Consider the following 21,406-nt stretch of genomic DNA (forward strand, 5'->3'; position numbering starts at 1 on the left):
TAGTAACTCCCAGACTGACCAGGACTATTCTAGTTTGAGCCTAGTTCCTAGCCTCTGTCCTTTCTTTCATCCCTCCTCACCAGGTCGCCTTCTCTGACAGTCTGGCCCCCCCATCCCCAAAGTACTGGGGTTGGATTGGGTTACAGCTAGCTCTGCCTGGGCCTTCCAGGCCCTTCTCTCCACTTTCCCTTTGTGCCGTTGCCTGGAGACCAATGGGTTGTGGGGGGCTGAGCCAGAGAGGGAGCTGGGGTGAGGGATGGCGGGGGCTGTGCGCGGGCGCGCGCGCGCTTGTGTGTGTGTGTGTGTGTGTGTGTGTGAGAGAGAGAGAGATGTCCCCTGCAGCTGGACTATAAGCCTCAGGTAGGGGAGGAATGGGAGAGGGTAGACACTGGTTTCTTTTGTGACTCTCACCATCCCCTATCCCCACATATGCCTAAATTTTTCTTTTAGTCTCCATTGTAGCCCGTTCCTTAGTGATTAAAAAACACGGGAGAAGAGCTCAGCCTGGAAGGGATTTGGAAAGGGCTTGAGCCAAGGCCCAGTGGGAGTCTGAACTGAGTGGTGCAGAAAGAGAGGAAATGCAATGGGGAGAGAGGGCGAGGGGGAAAGGGGGAGCCCTGGAACAAAGCTGGGGGCGGGGAGGAGCAGGAGCTACCCTAGAGCAAGAGGGAGTGGGGCGCACCGGGAGACAGGGAGCTGGCCTGGTCTCAGGGAGGCCCTGGGAGGGGCTGGGAAGGTGTGCATGGAGTGGTGAGTGCCAACCAATTCAAGGGACTTCAGAGTGATGACTCATTCCCAGGCCAAGGAAGTGTTCCTGTTCCTGCGCCCAGTTCCCCAGTGCTCTGGAATCTTGCTTAGAGCTTTTGAGTATTCCCAGAACTTTGTTGAATCTGGCCCAAGGAATTGTGAGACAAAATCTACTGAGCTGCTCCAGAGCCAACCTCCTTCCTTCCCTGAAGGCAGGTGGGATCTTGTCAGTTCAGGGACCACCCTTAGCCTCCAGCAAGACTGGTCCCACAAGTACCCGGCCCCCACCCCAAATATGGAGCGCTACTGAGGGCTCCCAATCCATACTCCAGCTCCAGCTCTTCCGGTTTGCCAGCCTGCCTCCCTCCCATTCTCTGGCCTTCCCAATTTCTGCTGCCAAAAATCACCCTGTGTCCTTTGTCCTGGGAGATGTTGCTGCTTGGTGGAGGGCCAGGAGGGAGCCCAGGAGAAGGAACTGGTGGTGGGCTAGCCGAGGTGCTGGCTTCATGGCCGGCGGCAGACTGACTGCCAGAGGCTACCTGGAGAGCAGGGGAGGGAGAGGGAAGGGTTGGGAGGAGCCTGCAGTCTGTGGTGGGGGCTGTCTACACCTTAGAACAGGTGGGATTGAGGAAAAAGGATACCTAGGGATTTGGGTCCACATTAAGCCCAATCTTCACCCGACTGCTTCCCTGTGACCCAGGGGATCTTCAGTGATGACTTTCAACAGATTTGAGAAGGAAAATGGAGATGTCACTAGATGGAAGGCCTGAGGATGGTGTCTCACTCCTCCAAGCTGTATCCCTTACCTATCTACCCATGGGCTTGCCAGCAACCCCCCAACCCCACCAAATCTGTCATTTCCTTTAACTGCCCTCCTTTCCCATCTCCATTTTCTTTTTCTTTGTTTTTCTTTGTTTTTTTTTTTTTGAGACAGAGTCTCGCTCTGTTGCCCAGGCTGGACTGCAGTGGTGCGATCTCTGCTCGCTGAAACCTTTGCCTCCTAGGTTCAAGGATTCTCCTGCCTCAGCCTCCCGAGTAGCTGGGATTACAGGCATGCGCCACCAAACCCGGCTAATTTTTGTATTTTTAGTAGAGACGGGATTTCGCCATGTTGGCCAGGCTAGTCTTGAACTCCTGACAAGTGACCCGCCCGCCTCAGCCTCCCAAAGTGCTGAGATTACAGGCGTGAGCCCCCGCGCCGGCCCCATCTCCATTTTATTTTCCCATCCATGATCTTTCCTCTTCCATACTGCCGCCAAAGGCCTTGTTCAGCTTACATTTCCTTCCAATCTTCTTATCCCCCTCTTCCCCGTTCTGCTTGCCCAAGTAAATCCTCCTGGGCTCCACTGGGAGCCCCCACCCCCAGGATCCAGCCAGCCCCGTGTCTCCCACCCTCCTTTCCCATCCAGAGCCCTCCTTTCTCACCCAGAACCCATTTTCTCTAGAATTGGCACCTGGGTCCACCTCCTTCATCCCTTCTTAAGGTTCTTCACGTTCCCTCCTCTCTCCTCACTGACGTTTCCTCTGGACTTCTCTCTCCAGCTCTCCTTCACCCCCCCACCCCCAATTATTATATTTCTGACTCTTTTCCCAACACGAATCACCCCCAAAAGCTTTACTGTCTTCCAGAAGCCCCATCTTCTTATATATGTCATCATTTCAATTTTTCTCCCTCCTTATGACCCCAAACTTCCATCCCATTCTCTCTGATAATAGACCCCAAACCCATCTGGCTCCATCTCTGCCACAGACCCCTCACCCCAAGCTTCTCTCACTTCTCACCAGGCACCCACAAAGCCCCCAGGCAGCTCCATCTTTCCAATCCAATCCCATTATCCCAATCTCTACCCCAGGATCCCCCAAACTCCTCCCACTTCACCTCTGCCACAGATCCGGTCGCCCCCAAACTTCAGCCTCCCCTCATCTGCCCTCACCACCCACAGCCCCTCCTACCTAGCCCTCTCCCGCGCCGGGCCCGCGGGCTCCCCACATTCCGCCACCGCGAGCCCTCCCCGCGCCCCGGCCCCCTCGGCCTCGGCCTCGGCCAACTCGCGCGGCGCCTCCCCCTCTCCGGCTCCCCCTCTCTCCCCCCTCGCGGCTTGCCTCGCGCTCCCTCCCTCGCGTCTCCCTCCTGGCCCCTCTCTCCTCCGTTCCTCCGCGCTCCCTCCTTCTCCCTCTTCCTCCCTTCTCCCATCCCCCTCTCCCAGGCTCCCTCCCTTCGCCGTCCGCTTTCCTGTGCGAGTCGCTGGACGCACCGCCCAGCCCGTCCGCAGCCCCGTGCCGGGTCGGGGCCTCGGGCCGGGCCATTTCGGAGGGACCGCGGCCTCGGGGAGGGGCTAGGAGGGGGCGAGGGAGCCGGCCGCCGGGGAAGGGGCGGGGGCCGTGGGCGAGGCGGCCGAGGGGCCCGGGATCGCGCGGGTGCGGGCTGCGCTAGGCGGGCGCGGGCGGCGCGGCCCGGGGCATTCCGGGCGGCCAGAGGGAGGCGGCGAGCCCGGGGAGGTGGGGAGCAGAGCGGGGATCGGGGTTTGCTCCGGGGGCCGGCGGGCGATTGGGGCCGGGCGGGGAAAAGGGGGGATGGGGGCCGCCCTCCGGGGGGGTCGGGGCCGCCGCCGCCGTCGTCGCGGCGGCGACTGAGGCCGTGAAGAGGAGAGGGGGGCGGGGGAGCTGCCGCCGCCGCCCCCCAGAGGCGCCGGAGCCCGGAATCCCGCTCGCAGCCAGCCAGCCGTCCCGAGCTACCAGCAGGTAAGGTCTGCGGCCGCCTGGGCCCCGGGCCCGCGGGATTCTGTCCCGCCCGGGTTCCGGCCTGCGGCTCCCCACCCCCACCCCTCCCAGTTCCCCCTCCTGCCGCCGTCGCCTCCATTTGTTATTTTCCCAATCCCGTCCCCCCACTGCGGGCTTTGCCTGGCCTGAGGCCGGGGGCTCAGGGGGTGGGGCCCGCCGAGGAGGGTCGGGGGCCAGGGCTTCGGGAGGATCGGGAAGGTGGGGAAGGAGGGAGGGTCTCCGGAGGAAGGCTGTGGGGCCAGAGGGTAGCCGGGACCCGCGGACCCAAAAGAGGAGGAACATCGAGGCGGGGGTTGGCGGAGGAAAACGGGGGATGCTCTGAGTGGGGTTCGGGGCGAAGGCAGAAGGGATAGGAGAGATGGCAGCGAGGTGGGGCATGAAGGCTCCAGGAAAAAGCTCCAAAGGCCCAGAACACGGGTTCCGGAGCCTGGGGTTGGGGGTGTTAGGAATGGACGGGAAGTGGGAAACGGGAAAGGGGTGTGGTAGGTGGAAAGAGGGACTGTGGCTGATGAACCTCGGGGAAACGGAGGCTTGGGCAAAAAGAGGTCCATCTTTGAGAAGAGCCGGAGGTTTTCCAGCGTGGAAGTGGGAAGGCCATGTCTTTGTGACGGTTTTCATTCCCCTACTCCAGGTCACCTCTGACCCTGTTTTCCCCATCCCAGACATAGTTACTTCTTGGAGAGGGCACTGGGGCCCAGTAGTGTGGGTTATCCCAAAACTAATGAGGAGGAAAACAGGAACACAGAAGGGGGAGTTGGGAAGAAAGGGGTTCTGGGAGGATGGAAATGAGATAATTGAGCAACCTTACAGGCACTCCAAGCAAGTTGCGACCTCCACCCTCCACCCTCCAATTTCCGGAGCGTCCGCTCCCCCTGGAGCTGTGATCTGTATAGGGAGGCCTTAGTTACTGCTTTGAGCTCAAAGATCTCCCTTTGTGCATGGGCTTATTTCGACTAGGTTAGGTACCTTTAAGCTCCCTTCCCTGAGGTGCTATAGGAGAGTAGGAGTTGCTTTGGCAACTGGGAGGGGGCAGGGGTGGCTTCCAGATGGACTCCTGGGATGGTCTCTTGGGGGCACCTTTTGCCACTGTGTCGCTATGGTAGTGATCCAGTGGGATGTCCAATTGGTAGGCGGGGGGCTTCGAATCTTCATTGGACGTCGGCCTGCGGCTATGTCCTTGGGACTCTGGGCTGGGTTCTGGAGGATGTTTCTGGATCTGTTGGTGGATGGGAGTTTTCCCACGGCGGCGTGTACCCTTTCATGTTGCAGTCTGTTTGAACAGGTAGATATGTTCCTTGCAGATCATAGGTGTTTCTCCAAGTCTCTCCACCTAGGCATGATGGGAGGATGAAAATGCTCCTGTTCAGATTTCACCATCTTTTGGCAGTTGGTTCTGACCTCTACCTCCCTTATTATGTTATTTTTTGTAGAGTTGTTTTTTTGCTTCTTTGCACTTTCTTTCATTTTCTAAAGCGAATTCCTCTTTGAGCCTCCCTTCTTGAATAACTTACCCTTTTCCTCCTTCCCTCAACTAACCTTTGGCCTTCTTCCCTGACCTTGTAGAAATGGCTGGGCTCCCAGGCCCATCCCAGGTGAGGGTGGCCCAGGACAGAGGGCTGCATGAAGCAGCCTCATGCAGGGGAAATACTATAGAATAGGAGCCAGGAGACCTGTGTCTCTAGACCTGGCTGTGCCTCTGTGACCTTGGGCAAGTCACTTCTCTTGGAGTGTCCGACTTCATTGTTAAGATGAAGGGGCCATAGATGAGATGATCTCTGAGGCCTCCCTGAAGGTCCTGGATTCTCAGAAGGCTTAGGCCGGTGCATTGTTATCCGCTGGTCTGGGCTGCATTGTTATCTAGGAGTCACTTTGGACTGGTTCGTCTGGCAGGTCCAGAATGATGTTGGGGGCTGGGCCAATGATCCTGAAATTTAGCCTATGAGCCCCTCCCAGGGAGCTTGTGACTCCACTGTGTTCCTTCTGACATCCCATATGTCTCTTAATTTCTTTTCCTGGTCTTACTTAGGGGCTCTGTTTCTATTTCTCACTTTCCTCCCAACCCAGTCTGGTCTTAATCATTTTCTTTTTAAAGTAAGGTCACGAAGGTGAATGTGCTTAGTGTGTGGCCAGATACAGAGTAGGTGCTCTGTAATATTAGTTACAATTATTGTCTGCTAGGAGTGTAGGCTGGTGCTAAAACATGACCCAGGTCTAGAAACACACACAATCCAACCCTAACTCCTTCCCTCCTCTGCCACTTCTTATCCCCAGGATTACTTGTTCTTTTATGACTGCTTTTCTCCTTCAAAGCTACTCATTGCTAGTTTTATCAGATTTCAGGTGATTAAAAAAGAAGGGCATACTATGATTGCTGTGTTCCTCAGGTACATTCCTGTGTTTCTCTGACCTTTTGAATCCCCTAACCTAACTGACTTGGTGAACAGGTTCTGTGATGGGGAAGGGAGATGGACACCCTTCTCTAGGAGGGCTGGCAAAGATACACCAGTCACAAATAGTCATCTTTGTTGTGCTTTTTGTTTAAGATTCCTCTTTTGCTATGGTGGGTGTTGTTCTTTGGATTTTTTTTTTCTTTCTTTTCTTTTTTTTTTTTTGGTTGATAGTATTTTAAAACCAGTCTACACAACAACTAAAAAATGTGGGAAAATAGCTGTAGTTGAAAAAAAATAATAATAAAGGCCAGGCGCGGTGGCTCACGCCTGTAATCCCAGCACTTTAGGAGGCCGAGGCGGGTGGATCACCTGAGGTCAGGAGTTCGAGACCAGCCTGGCCAACATAGTGAAACCCTATCTCTACTAAAAATACAAAAATTAGCCAGGCATGGTGGTGGGCGCTTGTAATCCCAGCTACTTGGGAAGCTGAGGTAGGAGAATCACTTGAATCTGGGAGGCGGAGGTAGCAGTGAGCTGAGATCATGCCATTGCACTCCAGTCTGGGGAAGAACAGCGAAAATCTACTTAAAAAAAAAAAAAAACAACTAGTTGGCCGGGCACAGTGGCTCACGCCTGTAATCTCAGCACGTTGGAAGGCCAAGGCAGACAGATCACCTGAGGTCAGGAGTTCGAGACTACTCTGACCAACATGGTGAAACCCTGTCTCTACTAAAAGTACAAAAAAATTAGCAGGGTGTGGTGGCACAGCCTGTAATCCCAGCTACTTAGGAGGCTGAGGCAGGACAACTGCTTGAACCCAGGAGGTGGAGGTTGCAGTGAGTGAGATCACGCCACTCCATTCCAGCCTGGGCAACAAGAGTGAAACTCTGTCTCAAAAAAAAAAAAAAAAAAAAAAAAGACTAGTCTACTGGGCAGAACATCAGTTGAAAGTTCAGAAGACAGGCTCTGTCCCAGCAATTTTGTGATTCTAAGTAAATTGTGAAGTTTCCTGGAAAGGTTAAACTCACCCCTTACTGCCTGCATCAGTATGGTTCCATGGAGCTGAGTGAGAATTACTGTGTTCCTTGGGAAAAATACACTACAGAATATGGACATGCTGTTTACCTAGCAGGCCTCCAACTCAGAATAGAATAGACGGGTAAGCTTAGTCTATTCCCACTGGAGCTAGCAGCACTTAATTCAGGAATAAAGACCTACTGAAGTTAGTGGGTTTAAAGGTCAGTCACAAGAAAAGTGCACACACGTATATATACGACATCAGTGGAAAGGAAGAAAAAATAAGAAAATACCATTTTTGTTCTCAAAAGATCTTACAATCAGTAATTTGGAGGGACTTGACACTTAGCAAGAAATACGAACAAGTGCAAATGAATATAGCTGGCTATAGGGATTTGGATAAAGATAGATACCTGCCTACTTACTGATAGACAGATATGGATGGACTGGCTTGAGGAGCTGTGTAACCCTGTCTATACCAAGTAGGAGGACAGGCTTCAAAATTGGTAAATCTGTATTGTTTGCTCACGGATATTTTGAGTCTTTAATCATTCATGTGAAAACCCTGACTTTTCCTCTAGCCTTAGGGAGCTCAAGTACTAGAGAATGAGTCCTTTATGAGGCTCTCAAAAGTGAAGTTCTACAATTTGGGGCTACCTAGGTTTAGTCTTGGGATTGGTAGGGCTGTGTTCCTTTGTATTATAGAATGGGACATTCTTCTTCTACCTACTCTGATGTGAGAAAAGATTCTTTTCATATCTCTGTGACTGATCTAGGCCTTCTGAGAATTCTCCCCACCAACTTCTGAGGAGAATATAGCAAAGTATAGAAGAAAGAGCATGGGCTTTGAAGTCACAGACGTGGGTTTGATTCTGGCTCTGTCACTGGTTCCTCACTGTGTGAGGTTGAGCTAGTCACAATCACCATCTTTGAGCCTCAGTTCCCTCACCTATATAATGAAGGTAATAATGCTTACCATTCAGGGTTGGTTGTAAATATTAAATGAAATCATGTGTGTGAAGGGCTTGATATAAAGAAGGTACTCAATAAATTAATACTTGAACGTCATTTTTTTTTGAGACAGAGTTTCACTCTGTCACACAGGCTGGAGTGCAGTGGCATGATCTCGGCTCACTGCAACCTCTGCTTCCCAGGTTCAAGTGATTTGCTTGCCTCAGCCTCCTGAGTAGCTGGGATTACAGGCACGCGCCACCACGCCTGGCTGGGTTTCACCATGTTGGCCAGGCTGGTCTTGAACTCCTGACCTTGCGATCCATCCACCTCGGCCTCCCAAAGGGCTGGGATTATAGGCGTGAACCACCATGCCCCGCTCCATTTCTTTATGTTCCTTTGCAAGGCTCCGTGGAATGTGTGCGTTCACAAATATCCTTTAGGGATCATGAAGGGTAAAACTGTGTGATCTCCTGGATTGGAGCTTGTAGGTACATCTGAATTTTCTGCCCTCTACAGAGGTGAAAGAGATTATACTTTAAGCAGAATCTCCCTGCCTTTTAGATAGCTAAGGTGGCCCATGGGGCAAGCCAGCAATGTCTTGTGGTATCTGTACCTCTTGGCCTAAAGGCTTAGGGTTGGGCCGCTTGCTCAGTTCTCTGACAAGCGTAATAGTATTCCTTTGTGACTCTGTTCTCCCAGTGGGAGACTCTGATGGTTTCCTTCTAACAGGTTTCACTGAAACCAGATCCTGCAAAAGTTCCAGGTGCCTATACTGGAAACTTGGAGATCCTGCTTCCCAGACCACAGCTGTGGGGAACTTGGGGTGGAGCAGAGAAGTTTCTGTATTCAGCTGCCCAGGCAGAGGAGAATGGGGTCTCCACAGCCTGAAGAATGAAGACACGACAGAATAAAGACTCGGTGAGTTAAAATGAGAGATGTGAAAGATGAGGGGCGGGGCAGGCAAGCTAGGAGGAAGGGTCTAGAGAAGAACAAATAATGTGCACCATAAAGTTAGCTGCAGTGTAAAGAACAGTGTTACCTACCTCCTTCCTCCTCCTGCAGATGTCAATGAGGAGTGGACGGAAGAAAGAGGCCCCTGGGCCCCGGGAAGAACTGAGATCGAGGGGCCGGGCCTCCCCTGGAGGGGTCAGCACGTCCAGCAGTGATGGCAAAGCTGAGAAGTCCAGGCAGACAGCCAAGGTATTCTGTCCTCAGGTCCTCCCACAGGATGCCCAGGCACTGGGGCTGAGGGGGTGTGTGTGTTGTCGGGGGAACTTCCTGTTTGGCAGAGGGTAACGGTGAAGCTTGGGAGGTAGGGAAAAGACAGGAATTTTCTTTCTCTCTAACAGAAGGCCCGAGTAGAGGAAGCCTCCACCCCAAAGGTCAACAAGCAGGGTCGGAGTGAGGAGATCTCAGAGAGTGAAAGTGAGGAGACCAATGCACCAAAAAAGACCAAAACTGAGGTGGGAGACCCTTGTCGCCATCCTGACCCATCTTGTGATCATTCTTTTCTCAGATTTCCTTATGCTCACTATTCTTAGCTGGATCTCTCCTGGGACATAAGAGAAAGGCCAGATCATAGTGCTTATGAGAGCAGTTCTGTCTATAATATGCCAGAGAGAGTCTTAGAACTTTGACAGACCACCAGATGACCTGGTAGGGCCAAAGGGGACCAGAAGAGTTGGGGGATTCTAGTCTCTGGGTTAGAAGTCTTAGTGGAGGCCGGGCGCGGTGGCTCAAGCCTATTAGTAATCCCAGCACTTTGGGAGGCCGAGGCGGGTGGATCACGAGGTCAGGAGATCGAGACTATCCTGGCTAACATGGTGAAACCCCGTCTCTACTAAAAATACAAAAAATTAGCCGGGCACGGTGGCGGGCGCCTGTAGTCCCAGCTACTTGGGAGGCTGAGGCGGGAGAATGGCGTGAACCCGGGAGGCGGAGCTTGCAGTGAGCCGAGATCACACCACTGCACTCCAGCCTGGGAGACACAGTGAGACTCCGTCTCAAAAAAAAAAAAAAAAAAAAAGAAGTCTTAGTGGGAGGAACAAATAAATCTTAAGGAAAATGCAGAAGTGGTCTTTCTTTTTTATTGTTTTTTTTGGTTTGTTTTTGAGACAGAGTTTCGTTCTGTCACCCAGGCTGGAGTACAGTGGCACAATCTCAGCTCATTGCAACCTCCGCCTCCTGGGTTGAAGCAGTTGTGCCTCAGCCTCCCGAGTAGCTGGGATTATAGGCATGAGCCACCACGCCCGGCTAATTTTTGTACTTTTAGTAGAGATAGGGTTTCACCATGTTGGCCAGGCTGGTTTGGAACTCCTGGCCTCAAGTGATCCTCCTGCTTCAGCCTCCCAAAGTGCTGGGATTACAGGTGTGAGCCTCTGTGCCCGGCCAGAAGTGGTCTGAGAACCAAGGGCTTGGGGGATGGAGGATGGTTAAAGTGGTGGTTATGAGATGGTGGAAGACAGGGATTTGGAGTCAGCTGTGGGTAGAGACAAGGTGCTTGAGATGGATCCTTGAGGAAGGAATAGGGTTTTATAGGAGGGAAACAAGACTGGCTGTTAAGGAGCAGCCAAGAATGTGGGGAAGTGGGAAATCCCCAGATGGCAAGAGGTACTCACCACATCACAGTACAACAGTGTGCCGTGAGGGGAAATGATTTTATGCAAGACAGGCCCTAAATCTCAGGGAAGCAGGAAAGGAAAAGAGAAAAAATGAGGCTTCCCTTTTCTACAGCAGGAACTCCCTCGGCCACAGTCTCCCTCTGATCTGGATAGCTTGGATGGGCGGAGCCTTAATGATGATGGCAGCAGCGACCCTAGGGATATTGATCAGGACAACCGAAGCACGTCCCCCAGCATCTACAGCCCTGGAAGTGTGGAGAATGACTCCGACTCATCTTCTGGCCTGTCCCAGGGCCCAGCCCGCCCCTACCACCCACCTCCACTCTTTCCTCCTTCCCCTCCACCGCCAGACAGCACCCCTCGACAGCCAGAGGCTAGCTTTGAACCCCATCCTTCTGTGACACCCACTGGATATCATGCTCCCATGGAGCCCCCCACATCTCGAATGTTCCAGGCTCCTCCTGGGGCCCCTCCCCCTCACCCACAGCTCTATCCTGGGGGCGCTGGTGGAGGAGTTTTGTCTGGACCCCCAATGGGTCCCAAGGGGGGAGGGGCTGCCTCATCAGTGGGGGCCCCTAATGGGGGTAAGCAGCACCCCCCACCCACTACTCCCATTTCAGTATCAAGCTCTGGGGCTAGTGGTGCTCCCCCAGCTAAGCCACCTAACACTCCAGTGGGTGGTGGGAACCTACCTTCTGCTCCACCACCAGCCAACTTCCCCCATGTGACCCCGAACCTGCCTCCCCCACCTGCCCTGAGACCCCTCAACAATGCATCAGCCTCTCCCCCTGGCCTGGGGGCCCAACCACTACCTGGGCATCTGCCCTCTCCCCATGCCATGGGGCAGGGTATGGGTGGACTTCCTCCTGGCCCAGAGAAGGGCCCGACTCTGGCTCCTTCACCCCACTCTCTGCCTCCTGCTTCCTCTTCTGCCCCAGCACCCCCCATGAGGTTTCCTTATTCATCCTCTAGTAGTAGCTCTGCAGCAGCCTCCTCTTCCAGTTCTTCCTCCTCTTCCTCTGCCTCCCCCTACCCAGCTTCCCAGGCATTGCCCAGTTACCCCCACTCTTTCCCTCCCCCAACAAGCCTCTCTGTCTCCAATCAGCCCCCCAAGTATACTCAGCCTTCTCTCCCATCCCAGGCTGTGTGGAGCCAGGGTCCCCCCCCACCTCCTCCCTATGGCCGCCTCTTAGCCAACAGCAATGCCCATCCAGGCCCCTTCCCGCCATCTACTGGGGCCCAGTCCACTGCCCACCCACCAGCCTCAACACATCACCATCACCACCAGCAACAGCAGCAGCAACAGCAGCAGCAGCAGCAGCATCACGGAAGCTCTGGGCCCCCTCCTGGAGCATTTCCCCACCCCCTGGAGGGCGGCAGCTCCCACCACGCACACCCTTATGCCATGTCTCCCTCCCTGGGGTCTCTGAGGCCCTACCCACCAGGGCCAACACACCTGCCCCCACCTCACAGCCAGGTGTCCTACAGCCAAGCAGGCCCCAATGGCCCTCCAGTCTCTTCCTCTTCCAACTCTTCCTCTTCCACTTCTCAAGCGTCCTTCCCATGTTCACACCCCTCCCCCTCCCAGGGACCTCAGGGGACGCCCTACCCTTTCCCACCGGTGCCTACGGTCACCACCTCTTCGGCTACCCTTTCCACGGTCATTGCCACCGTGGCTTCCTCGCCAGCAGGCTACAAAACGGCCTCCCCACCTGGGCCCCCACCGTACGGAAAGAGAGCCCCGTCCCCGGGGGCCTACAAGGCAGCCACCCCACCCGGATACAAGCCCGGGTCTCCTCCCAACTTCCGAACGGGGACCCCACCGGGCTATAGAGGAACCTCGCCACCTGCAGGCCCAGGGACCTTTAAGCCGGGCTCGCCCACCGTGGGACCTGGGCCCCTGCCACCTGCGGGGCCCTCAGGCCTGCCATCTCTGCCACCACCACCCGCGGCCCCTGCCTCAGGGCCGCCCCTGAGCGCCACGCAGATCAAGCAGGAGCCGGCTGAGGAGTATGAGACCCCCGAGAGCCCAGTTCCGCCAGCCCGCAGCCCCTCGCCCCCTCCCAAGGTGGTAGATGTGCCCAGCCATGCCAGTCAGTCTGCCAGGTGAGCGGCCAGGTGGGGCGGAGGTGGGCCTGGAAGGGGGACGACAAGGCGGCGACGGAGAGGGAGTAGCAGGGAGGGGCCCTGCGCTGGTGTAGTGTTTTAGAAAAGCACGCCCCTCTCCTCCGTCCATGCCTAGCGGCCAGTGAGGCCCGCAGCAGCTCAGCCTGCAGGGGTGGTTTTTAGGCGGGGGCTACAAGCACTCGCCGGGGCCGCGGCTCCGCGGGCTCCATCCGGCATCTCGCACCGGCTGAGCGCGTGCTGCTTCCACGCCTGGCAGGTTCAACAAACACCTGGATCGCGGCTTCAACTCGTGCGCGCGCAGCGACCTGTACTTCGTGCCACTGGAGGGCTCCAAACTGGCCAAGAAGCGGGCCGACCTGGTGGAGAAGGTGCGGCGCGAGGCGGAGCAGCGCGCGCGCGAAGAAAAGGAGCGGGAGCGCGAGCGGGAACGCGAGAAGGAGCGCGAGCGCGAGAAGGAGCGCGAGCTTGAACGCAGCGTGGTGAGTGCGTCACTGCCTGCGCCACCGCCTTCTTTGCCTCCTCCTCTCTTAGCCGCGCTGCGGGGCTGGGGCTGGGGTTGGGGCTGGGGCTGGGGCTGGGGCTGAGGCTTGTGCTAGGTGGGCGGGCGAATCAAGTCGCCACCTGTCGGAGGGGAGGTACCACTGCAGCCCAGGAAATGGAGCCGAAAAGGATTTCAGCGACAGCAGTCTGCATTCCTGGGTTGGGAGAAGGCCTGCTCAGATGGGACTACCTGTGGATCCCAAGAAGGGCAGATATTCGGGAGGGGGGGGTCGCAGTTAAGTTACAGGTGGGCAGAGTTTCAGTGAGGTGAGGCATTTTGGCATTCAGCTGTGGAAACAAATGGGCAGCTTGAAACCAGCCACCTCTTCTCATAACTGCCGCTTTGACTCCACTTTTCCCTGTACCCCACAGAAGTTGGCTCAGGAGGGCCGTGCTCCGGTGGAATGCCCATCTCTGGGCCCAGTGCCCCATCGCCCTCCATTTGAACCGGGCAGTGCGGTGGCTACAGTGCCCCCCTACCTGGGTCCTGACACTCCAGCCTTGCGCACTCTCAGTGAATATGCCCGGCCTCATGTCATGTCTCCTGGCAATCGCAACCATCCATTCTACGTGCCCCTGGGGGCAGTGGACCCGGGGCTCCTGGGTTACAATGTCCCGGCCCTGTACAGCAGTGATCCTGCTGCCCGGGAGAGGGAACGGGAAGCCCGTGAACGAGACCTCCGTGACCGCCTCAAGCCTGGCTTCGAGGTGAAGCCTAGTGAGCTGGAACCCCTACATGGGGTCCCTGGGCCGGGCTTGGATCCCTTTCCCCGACATGGGGGCCTGGCTCTGCAGCCTGGCCCACCTGGCCTGCACCCTTTCCCCTTTCATCCGAGCCTGGGGCCCCTGGATCGAGAACGTCTAGCACTGGCAGCTGGGCCAGCCCTGCGGCCTGACATGTCCTATGCTGAGCGGCTGGCAGCTGAGAGGCAGCACGCAGAAAGGGTGGCGGCCCTGGGCAATGACCCGCTGGCCCGGCTGCAGATGCTCAATGTGACTCCCCATCACCACCAGCACTCCCACATCCACTCGCACCTGCACCTGCACCAGCAAGATGCTATCCATGCAGGTGAGACCCCCTCCTTCCTCTCCCTGGCCCTTTGGGGCCACCTTCCCCTATCATGACTGGGCTCTTTTGTTCTTCTGGCTGAGACTTTCCTCCCCTGGCCTGGCATTAACTTTTCCTGAGATTGCTGCCCTCAACTTTGCCTCCCTGACGTTCTCTCAGCCTTGTCTCCTCATGGCCTTGCCTGGCCACAGAGCCTGTATTCCCCACACCCCAGTCCTCTCCATAGTCTAGTATCCTACCCATGACAGGCCCAGGTGGGAGCCTTTGAAGGACACACCTTTCTATCCTCACAGCCCCATTCTCCCAAGCCCTTCACAAACATATCTTCTTATTTATTTTTTTGAGACATAGTCTTGCTCTGCCACCCAGCCTGGAGTGTAGTGGTGCAGTCACAGCTCACTGCAGCCTCAACTTCCTGGGCTCAAGTGATCCTCCTACCTCAGTCTCCAGAGTAGCTGGGATTATAGGCGTGTGTCACCATACCTGGCTAATTTTTGTAGTTTTGGTAGAGATGGGGTTTTGCCATATTGGCCAGGCTGGTCTCAAATTCCTGAGTTCAAAGCAATCCACCCACCTTGGCCTCCCAAAGTCCTGAGATTACAGACGTGAGCCACCGTGCCCAGTCCACAAACCTATTTTCTGATTTCTCTGGATTCAACTCTTATTTTTTGCCATTTTCTCCTTTTCTCACAGTGGGAGGTCTTTCATGTTCTTCCCCATCTCTAGATCTGTAACTTCCTAGAAGGGGCCCTGTAGCTTTGGGTTTGGGTGTCCTAGGCAATAATGAGCTTTACTTACTATCCTTTCACCATTTTGTTTTTGAGACGGAGTCTCGCCCTGTCGCCAAGCTGGAGTGCAGTGGCGCGATCTCAGCTTACTGCAACCTCTGCCTCCCGGGTTCAAACGATTCTTCTGCCTCAGCAGGCACTGCCTGCCTGAGTTGCTGGGACTACAGGCGTGTGCCACCAAATACAGCTAATTTTTGTATTTTTAATAGAGACGGGGTTTCACCATGTTGGCCAGGATAGTCTCGATCTCTTGACCTTGTGATCCGCCCACCTTGGCCTCCCAAAGTGCTGGGATTACAAGCATGAGCCACTGCACCCGCTTGCTTTTTTTTTTTTTTTTTTTTTTTAATTTGAGACCAAGTCTCGCTCTTTTGCCCAAACCAGAGTGCAGTGGCGCGATCTCGGCTCAGTGCAGCTTCCACCTCCCAGGTTCAAGTGATTCTCCTGCCTTGGCCTCCTGAAGAGCTGGGACTAGGCGTGTGCCACCATGCCTGGCTAATTTTTTTGTATTTTTAGTAGAGACAGGGTTTCACCATGTTGGCCAGGCTGGTCTTGAACTCCTGACCTCAGGTGATCCGCCTGCCTCAGCCTCCCAAAGTGCTGGGATTATAGGCTTGAGCCACCGCACCTGGCCTCTTCCTGTCTTATTTCCTAAACTTCTATCTTCCACCTCCTTCAAGCAGTCTACCTCTCCCTCTCCTTCCCCTCAGACCCTTCTGATGACTAATTTCCTGTCCTCTGTCATCCATATGTCCCTCCTCCAGTAGGGCTCAGCCTGTCCACCTCCCCCCCTACACAGGCCTCTAGTTCTTCCATTCTGCCTTTGTTCCACTTTGGAGCTCCTTGTGTTTGTCCAACTCAATTCCCAGCCTTGGATCCCTTCATCCAAATGCATGGTTTTCCTTAAACCTGCCTTCTGGTGACACCTTCCTCTTCTCTGCTTTCCAGCCTCTGCCTCAGTGCACCCTCTCATCGACCCCCTGGCCTCAGGGTCTCACCTTACTCGGATCCCCTACCCAGCTGGAACTCTCCCTAACCCCCTGCTTCCTCACCCTCTGCACGAGAACGAAGTTCTTCGTCACCAGCTCTTTGGTAAGGATGGAAGTTGGGGTAGGCAAGCTGTAATGAGAAAAGGGCAGAAAGGCGGTATTTAGGTGGGGGGATGGGCCTAGTTGGGCTTGAGGAGGAATGAGGAGATGCCTAGAGGAGCTGGGCATGGGAATAGGAGAGCTGAACCTCTGCCCAAGAGAAGCACAAGTTTTAGTGTCAGCCTAAGAGGTTTGAATCCCAATTCCACTCTACCACTGGCAACTTACAGAACTGGCTGTGTTACCTAACTTTTTAGTTCATTACCTTTGTATGTAAAGGAGCTGGCTATCCCCTGGTCCAGAGCAGGTGCTTGTTATCCATTGGTCATGTGACCCTTGCCCTTCCTGCTCACAGCTGCCCCTTACCGGGACCTGCCGGCCTCCCTTTCTGCCCCAATGTCAGCAGCTCATCAGCTGCAGGCCATGCACGCACAGTCAGCTGAGCTGCAGCGCTTGGCGCTGGAACAGCAGCAGTGGCTGCATGCCCATCACCCGCTGCACAGTGTGCCGCTGCCTGCCCAGGAGGACTATTACAGGTACCCCAGGGTCCCTAGGGGGACATGGGCTCAGCGAGCCTGGGAGGGGCTGTGGGCATGGAACAGCTGGGCACTGTGCTCCTGGGGGAGGGAACCCCTCCTCTCCCAACCCCTTTGGTAAGGGGGCAAGGTCAGGGTTGGTCTCAAGTCTCTTACCTCTCTGCTATGCACTGCCCCTTCCCTAGTCACCTGAAGAAGGAGAGCGACAAGCCACTGTAGAACCTGCGATCAAGAGAGCACCACGGCTCCTACATTGGACCTTGGAGCATCCCCACCCTCCCCCCACCCCACCCTTGGCCTGCCACCCAGAGCCAAGAGGGTGCTGCTCAGTTGCAGGGCCTCCGCAGCTGGACAGAGAGTGGGGGAGGGAGGGACAGACAGAAGGCCAAGGTCTGGTGTGGTGTGCAGAGGTGGGGAGGAGGCGAGGATGGGGACAGAAAGCGCACAGAATCTTGGACCAGGTCTCTCTTCCTTGTCCCCCCTGCTTTTCTTCTCCCCCATGCCCAAGCCCCGTGGCCACCGCCCCTCCCCTGCCCCGTTGGTGTGATTATTTCATCTGTTAGATGTGGCTGTTTTGCGTAGCATCGTGTGCCACCCCTGCCCCTCCCTGATCCCTGTGTGCGCGCCCCCTTTGCAATGTATGCCCCTTGCCCCTTCCCCACGTTAATAATTTATATATATATATATCTATATGACGCTCTTAAAAAACATCCCAACCAAAACCAACCAAACAAAAACATCCTCACAACTCCCCAGGAACATGGCTGTGACTGTTCTTTGCGGGATATGGGGGTGAGGCTGGGTCTCAGTGCAGTGGTACTTAACTGCAGCCAGGCTCTGGCAGGGAAGCGGGAAGAGACCAGTCCTTCTTAAGGAACTGGGTGTAGGGGCTGGGAAGAATTGGCGAGGGGATCCCTGAAGAGCCCGGAGCATTGACTCAGCCCGAGGCGGTACCGGGGGTGCTAGTGCTCCCTCCTGTCCCAAGGCTGGGAAGTCAAAATACTGGAGGCCTGGGCCTGGGCTCTGTGGCTCATGCCTGTAATCCCAGCACGTTGGGAGGCTGAGGCGGGTGGATTGCTTGAGCCTAGGAGTTGTAAACCAGCTTGGGCAACATAGAGAAACCCCATCTTAAAAAACAATCCGCTGGGCGTTGTGGTGCACTTGTGGTCCTAGCTACTCAGGAGGCTGAGGTGGGAGGATCACTTGGGGGTCGAGGCTGCAGTGAGTCATGATCGCACCACTGCACTCTAGCCTGGGTGACAAAGCAAGGCCCTATCTCAAAACAAAAGAAACCCCAACCAACCAAACACTAGAGGCCTGGGACAAGCCCACCTCTGACATGGTCAGGTCTTGGAATCTATTCAGAGGGGTCTCACTGTTAGGAGCCACCAGAGTCCTCTGGAACAAAGGTTTCAGAGTCCTGAATCCTTTCCATGGAATAGTTTAAGAAACGGTTATGAGGCCAGGCACGGTGGCTCACGCTGGTAATCCCAGGACTTCGGGAGAACGAGGCGGGCGGATCACGAGGTCAGGAGTTCGAGACCAGCCTGCCAACATGGCAAAACCCTGTGTCTACTAAAAAATTAGCTGGGCATGGTGGTGCGCGCCTGTAGTCCCAGCTACTTGGGAGGCTGAGGCAGAAGAGTCGCTTGAACCCAGGAGGTGGTGGTTGTGGTGAGCCAAGATCCCCCCAGCTGCACTCCAGCTTGGCGACAGAGCAAGACTCCGTCTCAAAAACAAAAAACAAAACCAGTTATGAAGCGGGGATGGGGTGGGCTAGTTTTAATAGATCCAGGCGATTAGTACCTGGCATCCTTAACCACCCTACAGTTTGAGAAGGGAGTGGTTGATAATCTCAAAAGCCTGGAAGGGAAGGGAAATCAGGCCGGGCGTTATGCTCCGTCGCCCATCAGTAGACAAGGCCATTTTAGGGAAGTGCGAGAATGGCTTTTGCTCTGGGCTTTTACTGCCTAATCCAGGTCTCTGGGCTTAACAACAACGAACGGGCTGTGACTGGCTGGTATCTCAACCAATCAGCATCGAACTCATTTGCATAGGCTGAGAGCAAATGTTCGCGAACTCTAGAAATGACTTACTTAAGTTCCTTAGAATATTCTTTTTCCTACTGAAAGTTACAACATGCATCGTTGTTTATACAGTAATAGGAACAAGAAAAAAAGCCACCTGAGTTCACCCTCACCAATTGTGGAGTTCATGCATATCCCTTCTTCTCTCTAGACACATGCGCAACAGTGTTACAGCTCTTTTAGAATTTGTCTAGCAGGCTTTCCGGTATTTGCCGGAAAGCCCCTTTCACGTAGCTTGTTCGTAACGACAGAATCTCTTTAATGCGCATAATTTCCCTAAGGTTTTTTTAGTAGGTAGTTTTTCCCGCTGTAAGCGATGTTAAAAGATTTGGATACGAAGGTTTGGACCACGCCTGGGGGCTTCCGGCTACACCGGATGCTGCTTTCTTTCCGCCCCCACTGGTCTTGGGAACTGTTAATAGGACGTGGCTCTTTCTTCCTGAGCTTTCCATTTATCTCCGCTGCACTTGCAACTTCAGACGCCGTATGGCGTCCGCCGCGGCCCAACCCGCGGCCCTGAGCGCTGAGCAGGCAAAGGGTGAGAATAATCGTAGTCAAGGCATGGGTTGCCGGTCGGGGGAGGATGCGGGCAGAGGATGTGGGGCGACAAACCTGGCTTCGTCCGCCGGGAAAACAGGGTAGGGGACGCCGGGTCCCGTCGTTCTAAGTGGGGCGCCTGCCCCCAAGACTCGGGATCTTATTGGGTTACCTATAGCCTCAATCCACTAATTCCCTGCGCTCTCCACTGGGCCCGCTCTCCGTTCTCCGACGCCTACCCGGGACGCCTCCCTGGGATGCTTCTGACGCGCAGTGGTCCTGGCGGAGGTGATCCAGGCGTTCTCCGCCCCTGAGAATGCAGTGCGCATGGACGAGGCTCGGGATAACGCGTGCAACGACATGGGTAAGATGCTGCAATTCGTGCTGCCCGTGGCCACGCAGATCCAGCAGGAGGTTATCAAAGCCTATGGCTTCAGCTGCGACGGGGAAGGTGGGTCAGACGCGGGAAGGCGGGGGTTGGGTCGGGAGAGGGCGCCGGATCTATGGGGCCCTGAGCGGTTGTCCCCTTTCTCGCCACACGGCGACAGTGTTGGCACTCAGAGCTCAGGGTCTACCCTGAGCTTGTGCCTCCGAGTTGCATTTTGTACAGGAGAGGTTCCGTATCCCTTATCCGAAATACTTGGGACCAGAAGTGTTTCGGATTTTTTCAGATTTTGGAATATTTACGTATACATGGATATCTTGGGGGATGGGACTCAAATCTGAACACGAAATTGTTTTGTTTCGTATACATACAGCTTAAGCACATGGCCTGAAGGTAATTTTATATAATAGTCTGAATAATCTTGTGCATGAGACAAAGTTTTGACTGCGTTTTGACTACAGTCCCCCCACCCCCACCCCCCACCATGAAGTCAGGTGTAGAATTTTCCATTTTTGGCTTCACACTGGCACTCAAATAATTTCAGATTTTGGGTTTTCTAATTAAGGATGGTCAACCTGTACTGTGAATCACATTATTATTCCATTTTGTGATGAGGGAGCAAACGCTAATGGTGCAGACTTTTAGTAGCAGCAGAGCTGGACGTCAACGCTGTTGTGCCATCTTTTAGTGAGGTGTCTGCATTACAGCAGTGGCTGCAGTCTCTCCTGGGTGTTTCAGCTAATTTCTATGTGGGGGTTGGTGGTTAAATTTTTGGTGAGATCCTGGTGTTCCCCAAAGGTGCTGACTGATTCAGCTCTGCTGCCCCATAGCCTTCCTGCGTTCCAGCTACAGACCTGGGGTCTCGTGTTCATTCATGGGGTTCCAGTGACTAAACTGCTAAAAGGGTTCACCTGAGAGCAAGAAGCACACTGCCTTGGGATATTTTCATTCACTGCATCCCATCTAGTTGTGCCCAGTGTAGACCAAGAAGTTGATCCAAACCACATAGGACAGAGGCCTGCATGCGTCCTGTTTTGCAAACAGCTGCCCAGCCAGTGGGGAAGCAGTTCATGCTTAAACTAGCACCCCCTCCAGCTGTCTTACGCAGCTGGTCCTTGGCATTGACCCTCCACTCCCTCTTGCAGGTGTCCTTAAATTTGCTCGCTTGGTCAAGTCCTACGAAGCCCAGGATCCTGAGATCGCCAGCCTGTCAGGCAAGCTGAAGGCGCTGTTCCTGCCGCCCATGACCCTGCCACCCCACGGGCCTGCTGCTGGTGGCAGCGTGGCTGCCTCCTGAGAGTTGGCCCTCCCTGTGCCCCTGCCAGGGAAGGAAAGGCTTTGATGTTCCAGACGATAATAAACGTGCCTGTGACTTAGCCTTGGTGTCAGTCTTTTGCAGACTTGACAACCCCCATCTCACCTTCCCAGATTCCCTCTGCCTTTCCAGGCCCCATCCCCATGTACAGCTCCTTCCTATACTCCTGGCTGGGCCTAACCCTGCTCCAGTGAGGGCCTGAGGCTCCTCCCTTTCCCCCAGGGCAGGGTGAGAGGCTGGACTGGGCCCCTAGACGCTCTGGGTGGGTGGGCGGGCCTGCACTGGGGACACCTCCTTCTCTGAGGAATTGGGCTGTTAGGACTTTCCCTTAGGCCCTTTGGTTTCCACCTACTGAGAGCTTTCCCCCATTGGTTGCTCTTCCCTCAGCCAGGGTTACTTCCTGGTCTTTGCTCCTACCCAGCGT

The 21,406-nt window shown here is 54.9% G+C and overlaps 2 protein-coding genes and 1 non-coding gene across 5 annotated transcripts; all 3 read left to right on the forward strand.

The window, feature by feature from the left end:
- The first annotated feature begins 3,359 nt into the window (after positions 1–3,359).
- On the forward strand, positions 3,360–17,417 carry ATN1 (atrophin 1). Of its 2 annotated transcripts, none has more exons than XM_003905892.5 (10): positions 3,360–3,489; positions 8,619–8,807; positions 8,952–9,089; positions 9,239–9,352; positions 10,626–12,616; positions 12,894–13,116; positions 13,550–14,246; positions 15,983–16,126; positions 16,478–16,658; positions 16,844–17,417. In XM_003905892.5, exons 2-10 carry the CDS (start codon positions 8,781–8,783, stop codon positions 16,875–16,877), a joined length of 3,549 nt encoding a protein of 1,182 aa, XP_003905941.2. In that variant the 5' UTR covers positions 3,360–3,489; positions 8,619–8,780; the 3' UTR covers positions 16,878–17,417. The 2 variants fall into 2 exon arrangements, with proteins under 2 accessions (XP_003905941.2, XP_009178370.2); XM_009180106.4 differs by having other exon boundaries at positions 3,361–3,489; positions 10,623–12,616.
- A 1,010-nt stretch (positions 17,418–18,427) lies between these two features.
- On the forward strand, positions 18,428–21,043 carry C9H12orf57 (chromosome 9 C12orf57 homolog). 2 transcript variants are annotated; one of them, XM_003905905.3, is made up of 3 exons: positions 18,428–19,283; positions 19,557–19,733; positions 20,813–21,043. In XM_003905905.3, the coding sequence occupies exons 1-3, from the start codon at positions 19,232–19,234 to the stop codon at positions 20,962–20,964; spliced, it is 381 nt and encodes a 126-aa protein (XP_003905954.1). In that variant the 5' UTR covers positions 18,428–19,231; the 3' UTR covers positions 20,965–21,043. The 2 variants fall into 2 exon arrangements, with proteins under 2 accessions (XP_003905954.1, XP_017801109.1); XM_017945620.2 differs by having other exon boundaries at positions 19,557–19,646.
- On the forward strand, positions 18,909–18,970 carry LOC116269027. Its single transcript, XR_004176347.1, has one exon. It is a non-coding gene; the product is annotated as a U7 small nuclear RNA (small nuclear RNA).
- Positions 21,044–21,406: the final 363 nt, after the last annotated feature.

The sequence above is a fragment of the Papio anubis genome, chromosome 9 (genome assembly GCF_008728515.1).
Source record: "Papio anubis isolate 15944 chromosome 9, Panubis1.0, whole genome shotgun sequence".
Lineage (NCBI taxonomy): Eukaryota > Metazoa > Chordata > Mammalia > Primates > Cercopithecidae > Papio > Papio anubis.

Coding starts and splice junctions, on each gene's coding strand:
- ATN1 (XM_009180106.4), top strand. CDS start 8,781: ATGAAGACACGACAGAATAAAGACTCG. Junction 9,353..10,622: donor CAAAAAAGACCAAAACTGAG/GTGGGAGACCCT, acceptor CCTTTTCTACAG/CAGGAACTCCCTCGGCCACA. Junction 16,127..16,477: donor TCTTCGTCACCAGCTCTTTG/GTAAGGATGGAA, acceptor TCCTGCTCACAG/CTGCCCCTTACCGGGACCTG.
- C9H12orf57 (XM_003905905.3), top strand. CDS start 19,232: ATGGCGTCCGCCGCGGCCCAACCCGCGGCCCTGAGCGCTGAGCAGGCA. Junction 19,284..19,556: donor GAGCGCTGAGCAGGCAAAGG/GTGAGAATAATC, acceptor TCTGACGCGCAG/TGGTCCTGGCGGAGGTGATC. Junction 19,734..20,812: donor CTTCAGCTGCGACGGGGAAG/GTGGGTCAGACG, acceptor TCCCTCTTGCAG/GTGTCCTTAAATTTGCTCGC.